Source organism: Trichomycterus rosablanca, chromosome 3, assembly GCF_030014385.1.
Source record: "Trichomycterus rosablanca isolate fTriRos1 chromosome 3, fTriRos1.hap1, whole genome shotgun sequence".
NCBI classification, from domain to species: domain Eukaryota; kingdom Metazoa; phylum Chordata; class Actinopteri; order Siluriformes; family Trichomycteridae; genus Trichomycterus; species Trichomycterus rosablanca.
The window spans coordinates 33994823-34006945 of NC_085990.1; the positions used below are offsets into that span (position 1 = coordinate 33994823).

At 41.7% G+C, this 12123-nt stretch overlaps 1 protein-coding gene across 1 annotated transcript in view; it reads right to left on the reverse strand.

The window, feature by feature from the left end:
- Positions 1 to 12123, reverse strand: part of stk17a (serine/threonine kinase 17a) — a 52594-nt gene that overhangs the window by 16265 nt on the left and 24206 nt on the right. Inside the window, exon 2 of the mRNA XM_062992051.1 lies at positions 10284 to 10496. Within this exon, the coding sequence (XP_062848121.1) occupies positions 10284 to 10496 (213 nt within the window). The remainder of the gene's footprint in view (positions 1 to 10283; positions 10497 to 12123) is intronic.

Consider the following 12123-nt stretch of genomic DNA (forward strand, 5'->3'; position numbering starts at 1 on the left):
TTAACTGATCGGTATCGGCTTTACTAAGCCCGATCCTAAGCCGATCCTTCGTTTTACATCAGCGGTCAAGCAGGTGTCGTAAACGGAGAGTCCAACAGCGAAGTGTAATGTCTGCAATGTGAGCGTTTCACGAGGCGGTAGTAGCAGAGCTGCGTTCATTACTGTAGAATTTTACTATTTATATGGTGTGTAAGTCAAGGATCACTCCGGTTTACAAAACAATAACTTTTAATCCCAGTAGGAAAACTTCAGGGACCATAACATACAGCACGAGTTACAAGACTGAACGACATCTCAGTATTAAGCACTCCGATTGGCTTAGTTACAACACGCCTACAAGTACGGTGGCTCATAAACAAACCAGATATCATTTAACCAAACGATCTACCAATTTGATACGGCACCTAAATAATAAACACTCAGCCGAATACAGCGAGTTTATTATTATGTGATGAGAAGAGGAAGCAGCTGTCCGCTAACACTGCAGAAATGCTGATTTTCCTCAAAAAGAACCTTCACATCATTTTGAGTGTTCAGCACTGCAGAGCTATTCAGTTGTTAAACATATACATTGGATTAATTTGAATAACTGTAACGTACTTGAAGTGTGCACTGTGTGAACAGTATTATCTAGTTTAGTTCTTATCTAGACAATATCTAGAAAATACAAGTATCGGTTTGAGACTTGGTATCGGATCGGGATCAAAATTAATGATCGGGAACAAAAAAACGTGATCGGGACATCCCTAATCCACACACAACAACTAGTGTACATATAAATTATATGAGACTTATATTCTTCAAACTTTGTGGGAACAGTCTGAGGAAGGCTTTTCCTATTTCAATATGTGCACATGTGCACAAAGTAATGTACATAAAAACATGACTGGATGAGTTTGGTGTTGGCCTGCATGTTACCCTTGTCTCAATCCAATCAAAAATCTTAGGGGTCAATTACAACTATGACTGCAAGCCAGGCTTTCAAGTGCAGTATTAGTGCCCGAGCTTATAAATGCTTCTGACTAAAGGGCACATTCTTATGGACACACTCCCCAAAAGCCTTCACAGAGGAGTGGAGGCTGTTACTGCTCATGATTTTAAAATGTGACTTCCAACAAGTTCACAGCCAGGTGTCCACATACTTTGGGGAATGTAGTATGGGAGCTATGGGCAGGGAAAAAAAAGTGGAGTAGGTGCAAGATTCATGATTCAGACTTGTTACTCCTTGCTTCGTGCGTCTTTATTTGTAAACTTTAATTTATTTCAAACTTGACTAAATGTTATTTACTGTCTAAACTTGCAAGTCATAGCAGTTGGAGCAGATCTTAAGATGCATTTGGGTCTTGTTGATGGTTCGGATGGCTAATTCCAGCACATATGAGAATACACCAAAAGGGTTGGACACCACTTATTTCATTATATACGCCCCTTCCTTATCTCCCAATGTAGTCATTGCCTTGCACAACACCCGATTTGATCAAGGAGAGGCGGATCACCACGTGCACCCTCTGGCATGTGTCCAATCTGTGTCACTGTTGTGTTCCCATACAGAGCCGTATTGCATGCGAGAGGAGACATGTGACCCAAGCCCCCAAAAAACCATAGTTCTCTCCCCACCGCACCCGCACAGGTGCCTGGTCAAGTCCCAGAGATTGCATTATTGCATATAGGGAGGAAAATTTGCTTCACAAAAATGGATTAAAGTCAACTATTTTGTTTATAGTATGTACACATTTGTTATGACAACAATAGACTCCATGACTACTTATTAAGTCTGTTCAGGTTCACTGCATACAAACTGTTAACATATACTCCACATAGTCCTTATGTACGAAGTGTAGCGCAGCTTTCTGCCTAACAGGAAAAGTATGAAAGTGGACAATCTTTGTATTTTCACTCTATATAATCCAGAAGCAATGCAAAACCAATTTTTGATTTGGCTTTTCTTATTTTCCATTAAGTTAGCTAATAAAAGCTAGTAGTTAACATTAGCTAATGTAAACTAATGTAAGGTTTCCTGAGGGAGGGAGGCCGTACGGACTGCTGCAATTACGACCTATGGTGGCTGATCGATGGCGCCTGCACAGGGGATAATGGAGATTAGTGTGTGACTCTCCATGCATGATATGGATCCGTGTATTAGCCCACCTCGTACAGGAGACAAAAATGCAATTGTGTAATTGGATACAACTAGATTGTGAGAAAAAAACATGGGAAAAAGCATGAAAAAGTAATAATGTAGGTTTTCCAAGACAACAAACGTCATGATGTCACATGCTACGCCAGGACAAGATGCCGATACACTTGTTTGAAAAATGTAATGATAAAGTTTTTTGTTTTTTTTTACTGTTAAACCTGTAAGGATTTTTAGAGTGGGGATCTATGTTGAATTTTTATGCTAACTACATTTAGTGTTTTATGACTGTCTTTTTAGTCTAAGTAATGTTAATTTAGAATTAATACTTCACGATTAATTGATACCAGCTGATACACATGCCAACATACACTGATCAGCCATAACATTAAAACCACCTCCTTGTTTCTACTCACTGTCCATTTTATCAGCTCCACTTACCATATACAAGCACTTTGTAGTTCTACAATTACTGACTGTAGCCCATCTGTTTCGCTACATACTTTTTTAGCCTGCTTTCACCCTGTTCTTCAATAGTCAGGACCCCCACAGGACCACCACAGAGCAGGTATTATTTAGGTGGTGGATCATTCTCAGCACTGCAGTGACACTGACATGGTGGTGATGTGTTAGTGTGTGTTGTGCTGGTATGAGTGGATCAGACACAGCACCGCTGCTGGAGTTTTTAAATACCCTGTCCACTCGCCGTCCACTCTATTAGACACTCCTACCTAGTTGGTCCACCTTGTAGATGTAAAGTCAGAGACGGTCACTCAACTATTGCTGCTGTTTGAGTTGTTCATCTTCTAGACCTTCATCAGTGGTTACAGGACGCTGCCCACGGGGCGCTGTTGGCTGGATATTTTTGGTTGGTGGACTATTCTCAGTCCAGCAGGGACAGTGAGGTGTTTAAAAACTCCAGCAGCGCTGCTGTGTCTGATCCACTCATACCAGCACAACACACACTAACACACCACCACCATGTCAATGTCACTGCAGTGCTGAGAATGATCCACAACCCAAATAATACCTACTCTGTGGTGGTCCTGTGGGGGTCCTGACCATTGAAAAACAGCATGAAAGCAGGCTAAAAAAGTATGTAGAGAAACCGATAGACTTCAGTCAGTAATTGTAGAACTACAAAGTGCTTCTATATGGTAAGTGGAGCTGATAAAATGGACAATGTGTGTACAAACAAGGAGGTGGTTTTAATGTTATGGCTGATCGGTGTATATCTAATAAGTAAGGTACCAGCACTTTTTTCTCCTACTTCAAGCACTAACATAGTCTCCAAAAGAATAAAGAAACCTCAGTGGAAACAGACTAACCATTAACGCATGACACACCATCTAATATGAAACAATCCTTAGTGAGTCAGTCCGAGCAAAAGTGGGAAAACCACAGCTGCAAAACAATGCAGTTTCTGGGTGTGGCTCGTTTGCGGGTGTTCCCCACCGGCCTAAACTCTTCCAGTATACACCCACTGCATTCTTCTGGCCGAAGCTTTCAGTCTCTGATCAGGCTCACATATCACCTGTGGGCTGCAGCTGCTTTGCTGAAGAATGACGTGTGCACAGTGGATGTACGTTTATTACTGTAGCCCAGCACTGTGCTGAGTGAGCTGCTGTATTGCATATTTCTGTACAAGAGAAATGCAGCGACAGCAGTTAGTAAAAGATGCTACACCATGCTGCAGTGCTGTTTCTATTTTAGTCGCTTTGTCACCATGTCCATTTTCCCTTTCATCAAGAGAAATATGCTGCCACATATACACCACATAATTATCTTCCATCCAATTCATTTCTTTTTTTATTAACCACTGGTTTATTCTGTAGGGGATCGGCATCTGATATATATATACGGTGATGACCAAAACAATTACCATAAAAATTTGCAAAGCAATGCCTATTTCATGCCAATTGTCCATGCCACAGTCAGAAATATATTAAATGTTGGGCTTATGGTAGTTACTCATATTACACATGTTAAATTTAGCAGAGATGATCAGTATAAAAACCCGAGTGACTCTGCTAAGGCCAAATGGTTATAGCCAGACGGCCAGGTTGAAGTCATGCCAGGCAGTCATGATGAGTACCCACCAACAGTGGTTCAAGGGGGGAAAAAAAGCTTTAAACTGATAGATTGTTGGATGGCCAAGACTCACTGATGACAGAGAATATAAAGGCTATGGCGTCTGGTACGGATCAACATAAAACCTACTGTTGACTGCACATCATTTTAATACTGGTGATGAGGTGAACGAGTCCCAACACACAGTGCAGCGAACCCTTCTGTGCATGGGGTTGCATAGTCTCAGGTCAGTCACTGTTCGTGTTAACTCCTGGCCACTGTCAAAACCATCTACAAATGGCATGCAGGCATTAAAGCAATGAAGAAAGGTAGAATGGTATGGAGTCATTTATTATTTTTCCATGATCATGAGGACTGCAGGGACATATGCATTGAGTTGCATCAGCGTGCACTGAAGGATGGGATGATCCACCTCACAACACACATAAGTTAAAGGACCTGCATATCATGTCCTGGTACCAGGCTCTTGCGGATTTAAAAGTTGCCCTAATATGCAAAAGAAGTCCCAGAATGAACCACAGTAGCACAACCGCTAGACTTAGGATGATCAATGCACATAGACAAGTCAAGCTGAGAGCCGTCCACGATCCAGGCCATCACGTGCAGCTACAAAACTCAGCAACATTATGACCTCTCAGCTGGAGCACAGAGTGCAATGAGGGTGCATTCCAAAGCTCAGTCTGATGAAGCCTCCCCCAACTGCCATCGAGCCATGAATAGGCTTCTGTCATTGTTGTATGACCCTATCCAAAACCATGAACCTCCTAAACTCCCCTCAAACACCCCAATGACCCAAAATAGAAACATGTAAGTGAACATATGAATACACTTTAGGGGAAAATGTAAGTACTTGTTTAATTTGATAGTGCTTTGTAAAGGGGTAAAGTGCGACAACTACTTGCAGCAGAAAAAATGAGCTTTTCCTTGGATAGTAAATCATGCTGACAAAGTCTAACAGAAGATGTACAATTCAGGCATGTTTTGGGAGGTAAAAAGAAAACTACTAAAAAGAAACCCATAAAACATCAGAAGGTTCTCAAGCCTCTGTAGCTGTGCATCACAAAACCACCTGCTGGCTCACCATGCTGTTGCAGCATTGTTTTAAACATGAATCATTTTTATACTATATTAAAAACAAACATAGATCTTAAATTTCGAAAATGTTCATCTTATATATATATATAAGATCTTATATATGGCAAAAAAGTGACCACCTGACCATGAGCTTGTCGGACATTGTATTCAATTAATAAAGACATAATACAGAGTTACCTGTCTCCCCCTTCGTGGCTACGACAGTCTTTATATAGGGATGGGAATGTGTGAGGTCAGGATGTGATGTTTGTGTGATGTTAGTGGAGAAGACCTGGCTCACAATCAACTTTCCAATTCATGCAAAGATGTTGAATGAGGTTGAGGTCAGAGCTTAGGTCTGAAGGCTTGAGGTTATGGATCTTACTTTGTGCACAGGAACAAAGTAGGGCCTTCCCCAAACTGTTTTCACAAAGTTAAAAGCATGTCATTGATTATATCACTAGCTCCAGAACAGTGATGGAGCAGTCACCACCACTGAAAACCAAGTTTGAATCTCGGCTGTGCTTTTAAATGACTGGCTGTGTCTGAGGAGGAGATGGTCGAACGGGTTCCTCATTGTCGGTTCATCATGTGACAGGCTGCAGCTCTCCTCAATCAGATGGGGGTAGTCTGAGAGGCAAACATTAAAGGCAAATAAAAAGTAATAAATAATAAATTTTTAAAAAGCTTCATAAAAATAAATAGGTGTGGCTAAAGCACCTCTATATTCGGAAAAAGTGTCCACATACTTCTGGCCATATAGTGTATGCTTGAGTGACACCTGACTACTTCTGACAATAACCTGAAGTATTCAAACAATTCCAGACTTTTAGACCCATCAACTGAACCCTGGAAAACCCAAATTCCGATTCAATGAGCGGCACTAATCAGAACGCCAGCTGCAGCTCGGGCATGGGTATGAGGGCGGCCAAATGAAGGACTTGAACTGAAGCCAACCGACTGCATGCAATTTATTGTGAGTGGAAGGAAATGAGCGTGACCCTGCAATCTAAAAAGAGTTGAAAAAGGAGAACTCATGCTGATCAGTGAAGGACGCCTGCAGTGCCTGGGGCCTGAAGATGAGTTGGTCCAGTCACTAGAGTGGTTTCTATAGATGCTAGATATAAATAAAGATGGTATTTATAGATATTGTCAGTAACTATGTCTCCTCAATGTAAATGTGAAGACCAGTCCATTTCCACATATCCACGTTTACCATGTATGTCTGCTTGTCCTTCAGTTCCCTCACTAATTCTCTGCCAAAATCCACCTCTTACCCCAAAAGAAAAAAGATTATGGTTTTCTTTGTATTGCTATTTTTTATTTAAAAATTTCGAGATTTCATTGTACCTGTGTATAGTGACAATAAAGATTGTATTCTATTCTATTCTATTCTATTTATTAGGACTTTAACGTCATGTTTTTACAGTTTGGTTACATTCATTTATCAGATTTATCAATTCACAAGTTTAATGTCAAACACACTGTGCCACCTGTTTTCTTAGTATTTAACTGTGACATGTAGTCAGTAAAGTCTCCTTAACATCAGTAACAGCAAAGAGCAGATTATACTTCACTAGCATGGCAACCCCCCCTCCACCAATCTCCCTAAAACAGGTAGTGCTTCCTCAGTAAACATTCTCTTACTTTAGGAATAAGTTTAGAGCTGTTAATATTCTTTGAATAGTTTTGGATAAGAGTGTCTGCTAAATGCTGTCTGCTAAAAGCTATTCCCCAAAATATTCCCACCTCTTTTTTGGAAAAAAACAAGCATTTGCTAGCACAGGACGTCTTTCCACGTTAAAAACATCTGTAAATATATAAATTTACATATTTATAAAACTAAAGAACATGGACACCTTTTCTATTTACTCACGTGAGGTGTTTTAGCCATAAACCTTTAATACAGTGTGTATGTATGTGTATCTAAAAAACACAATTATTAAATTTAAACCCAGACTGATATTTATTCGTTACTTGGTTAATCAGTTCAAAAGATATCAGCGTATTTTTCAGAAACTTAAAAAACACTTGCCTGCCTGAAAACACAGTTCACACAACCTATAGGTGTTACAACCTGTTATTCATTACTTAGAAATTTAAGTTCACTTTCTAAAAGTCAAAAAAAGGGAGCAAATACTGGGTGTGAGCACACACCAAAAACTCACCCTAATTCACTGCATGTGTAAGCAACCTACATACATCACTATACAATGTGATCATCTTAAAGGCAGACACACACACACACACACACACACACACACACACAGAGACAGGAACACACACAGACAGACAGAGAGACACACACAGACACACAAACACAGGCGCACACACAGAGACAGACACAGAGACAGACAGACACACACACAGAGACACAGAGAGACACACACACACACAGAGAGACACACAAAGAGACACAGACAGACAGACACACACAGACACACACAGACACAGGCGCACAGACAGAGACAGGCACACACAGAGAGACAGACACATGCACACAGACAGAGACAGACACACACAGAGACACACACAGAGACACACACACACAGACACACACACAGACACAGGCGACAACAGAGACAGACACAGACACACACACAGACAGAGACACAGAGACACACACACAGACACACACAGACACAGAGACACACACACACAGGCGCACACACAGACAGACAGAGACACACAGAGACACAGACACACAGGCACACACATAGACACAGACACACATAGAGACACAGACACACACACAGGCGCACACGCACAGGAACAGGCACACAAACACAGACACACACACACACAGAGACACACACACAGAGACACACACAAATTTTTTCCAAATCAGAAAAGCTCACTAAAAGCACATGCATTATAAACCACGACGTTTGCAGAAACAGCCGTGAGCCTTCAACAAAGGCACAAAAACATAAATCCAACAAATACACAGCAAGATGTGACCAGTATGGGGACCCTAATCATCAAACAAGTTTCATTATGACCCCTCGATCTCAAGCCAGGTTTGTTTTTAGACCTGTGCAGACCTGTATTCTGTCTATACTGGCTTTGTTTTTCCACATTTGTATATGCAGCATCTGAAGCATATTGACCTCTGTAGCTATCAATGGCACCAACTCTAATCTGTTTACCAAGTGTTGGTTAAGTGTCACAGAGTCTGGTATCTTTGTTAATGTATAAAGAACATCAAGGTCATTACTCACTCTTCGGTTTTTCAGTCAGGAAACTGAGTCAGCTGGGTGAGGAATGTGCAAAGGATAAATGAAATACAGCCACACTGTTAAAAGCGTGAGTACGGAAATTTCTAAGACGGCAGATGTGCTATCACATCAACAGTAGTTCTCATGTCACTGCTCCACAGCTGTGAGGGTTTATGAAGATCTTAATCATTCAGTCATCCTCTGATCATACATTGTCTGGGTGGAAAGTGTGAAATGGAACACAAGGTACTAAAATATGAACAGCTTATTAAGGCATGGTCACACATCACTCTTTTATTTTTCCCTTCTAGTTCTTGCTTCCTTATTTTATTCTGCCTTGTGTGCTCATCTTTCCTTAATAAGAGGGTTCTTCAAAAAGTTCCTGCACTTTAAAAAAAAAAAAAAAAAAATTTACATCACTTTACTATAGTCACCTTCTAATGCATTTTTCCCCAGAGTCATATCAACTTTTTACTGCCATCAGCAAAAATTTTTTTGGTTAAGTGCGTAGCCACTGATACACCGCTGCTTTCACATAATCACATGAAAATCTTTTTCCCCTTAAAGCTTCTTTCAGCGGTCCAAAAAGGTGGGAATCATATAGCGCTAAATCCGAACTATAAGGTCTCTCTAAGTCTCTCTGACACCACCAATTACTACTACTCCCGCCCTTACGTTTCTAACAAAAATATAAAAGTGCGGAAACTTTTTGAAGATCTTGTACAATTTCCTTTAAGTGAGCTTGTGTGGTGTAATGGTACAAGCCACGTTCCTGGTAACAGCAGTTCCTGAGTTTATAGGGTTCGAATCCAGAGCTAGGCTCACAAATACAGAAAGTACATGGCAGTATGGGAACCTGACTATTGGGGGGTCACATATCAAAGTGCCCTTAGTGCTGGTCCCAAGCCCAGATAAATATGAGGGTTGTGTTAGGATGTGCATCCAGCATAAATCAAATATGCTGATCAAGAAATGAGCTGCGGTGATCCGTAACGGGAGTAGCCAAAAGAAGATTGAGATTTAAATATTTAAACAGCAAAAAGTTCTTTTTGCAGCTACCAATTAATTTATGTAACTGGGGCCGCTCAGGTGGCGCAGCGGTAAAAACACCCGCTGGAACCAGAGCTGGGATCTCGAATACATCGTATCGAGTCTCAGCTCTGTCTGCCGGCTGGGCTGAGCAACCACATGAACAAAGATTGGCCTGTTGTTCAGATAGGGGTGGGATATTAAAAAAGCCGGATAGGGACTCTCTAATAACTAATGCAATTACGACCTCTGCTGGCTGATTGATGGTGCCTGCACAGAGAAAGGAAAAGAGTGTTGTCAGGGTGTGTCTCTCCATACACAGTGCTGATCCGCATTGCACTCATCTAAGTGTAGGTGACAAGATGCATACGGCATGCTGCCCACGTGTCGGAGGGGGCATGGGTTAGCTTCGTTCACCTTTATCAGAGTGGGGATCAGCATTGGTGGAGAGGAAGCATGATGCATCCGGGCAATTGGACGTGCTAAAAGGGAGAAAAAGGGGGAGAAAATGCATTAAAAAAAGTAACTGGATTCCTGATTTAGAGTTAGGGTGATTTTTTTTCTCACCAAATTTCTCATTTTAGACTAGTCTAAAAGATTTAGACCAGTACACAAACCATGCCATGTTTTTCCTTTGTGGGTTGTTAAATAAATGGCTTCATTTTCATCAGTCTGCATTCTTCAAACACCTTCTGTTACAATAAGCACCAAGGGCATCTGTTTATGTGTGGACTTACAATTCCAGAACCAGCACCATCTCACTGGGAAGCTCGTAGACTTCATGCAGATTGACCACCCGATGGCAGGATGCTGCCAGCTCCAGCACAGCAATCTCATGAATGATTTCTGCTCTGCAGTCCTGGCCCTTCCTACTCTTCCTCATGAACTTTGCGGCATATTCTCGACTGGTGCTCTTCTCCACACACTTCTTCACCACTGCAAACTTTCCCCTAACAGCAAAAGAGTTAAAAGAGAAAGAGAAATGGTTTAAATTAATAAACATTACAGAAAAATAAACTGCTGAAATGCAGAATGTTCTGAACGTAAAATCAGGATGGGCAGTTCCATAGTTTTGACACAAAATATTGCAAATTTAATGTAAGGGAGGACAAACTGGCTTTTACTAATGTAGACATGAAATGAGAACAGAAACTGGTGTTTACAGGTTAATTTTAAAAATGTTCCTCTATGAAAGAGAAAGAACAAGCCTTATGTCCTATGTCGATATCTAATTTTCATATTTTAGAAGTATTACATAGTTGACAACTGGCTTATAAAGGCTGCTGGTTTAGCACCACTTCTATTTTTCAGCAATGGACTGTTGCCCCAGTCCTGTGTTACTGCATTGTGCCCAGTGATTCCATTGAGGCTGGACCCAATGTCACCTTGACCAGGTAAATATCTCTGTAGGTAATGCATATACAGTGTATCACAAAAGTGAGTACACCCCTCACATTTCTGCAGATATTTAAGTATATCTTTTCATGGGACAACACTGACAAAATGACACTTTGACACAATGAAAAGTAGTCTGTGTGCAGCTTATATAACAGTGTAAATTTATTCTTCCCTCAAAATAACTCAATATACAGCCGTTAATGTCTAAACCACCGGCAACAAAAGTGAGTACACCCCTTAGTGAAAGTTCTTGAAGTGTCAATATTTTGTGTGGCCATCATTATTTCCCAGAACTGCCTTAACTCTCCTGGGCATGGAGTTTACCAGAGCTTCACAGCTTTACCAGAGCTTTTCCACTCCTCCATGACGACATCACGGAGCTGGCGGATATTCGAGACTTTGCGCTCCTCCACCTTCCGCTTGAGGATGCCCCAAAGATGTTCTATTGGGTTTAGGTCTGGAGACATGCTTGGCCAGTCCATCACCTTTACCCTCAGCCTCTTCAATAAAGCAGTGGTCGTCTTAGAGGTGTGTTTGGGGTCATTATCATGCTGGAACACTGCCCTGCGACCCAGTTTCCGGAGGGAGGGGATCATGCTCTGCTTCAGTATTTCACAGTACATATTGGAGTTCATGTGTCCCTCAATGAAATGTAACTCCCCAACACCTGCTGCACTCATGCAGCCCCAGACCATGGCATTCCCACCACCATGCTTGACTGTAGGCATGACACACTTATCTTTGTACTCCTCACCTGATTGCCGCCACACATGCTTGAGACCATCTGAACCAAACAAATGAATCTTGGTCTCATCAGACCATAGGACATGGTTCCAGTAATCCATGTCCTTTGTTGACATGTCTTCAGCAAACTGTTTGCGGGCTTTCTTGTGTAGAGACTTCAGAAGAGGCTTCCTTCTGGGGTGACAGCCATGAAGACCAATTTGATGTAGTGTGCGGCGTATGGTCTGAGCACTGACAGGCTGACCCCCCACCTTTTCAATCTCTGCAGCAATGCTGACAGCACTCCTGCGCCCATCTTTTAAAGACAGCAGTTGGATGTGACGCTGAGCACGTGCACTCAGCTTCTTTGGACGACCAACACGAGGTCTGTTCTGAGTGGACCCTGCTCTTTTAAAACGCTGGATGATCTTGGCCACTGTGCTGCAGCCCAGTTTC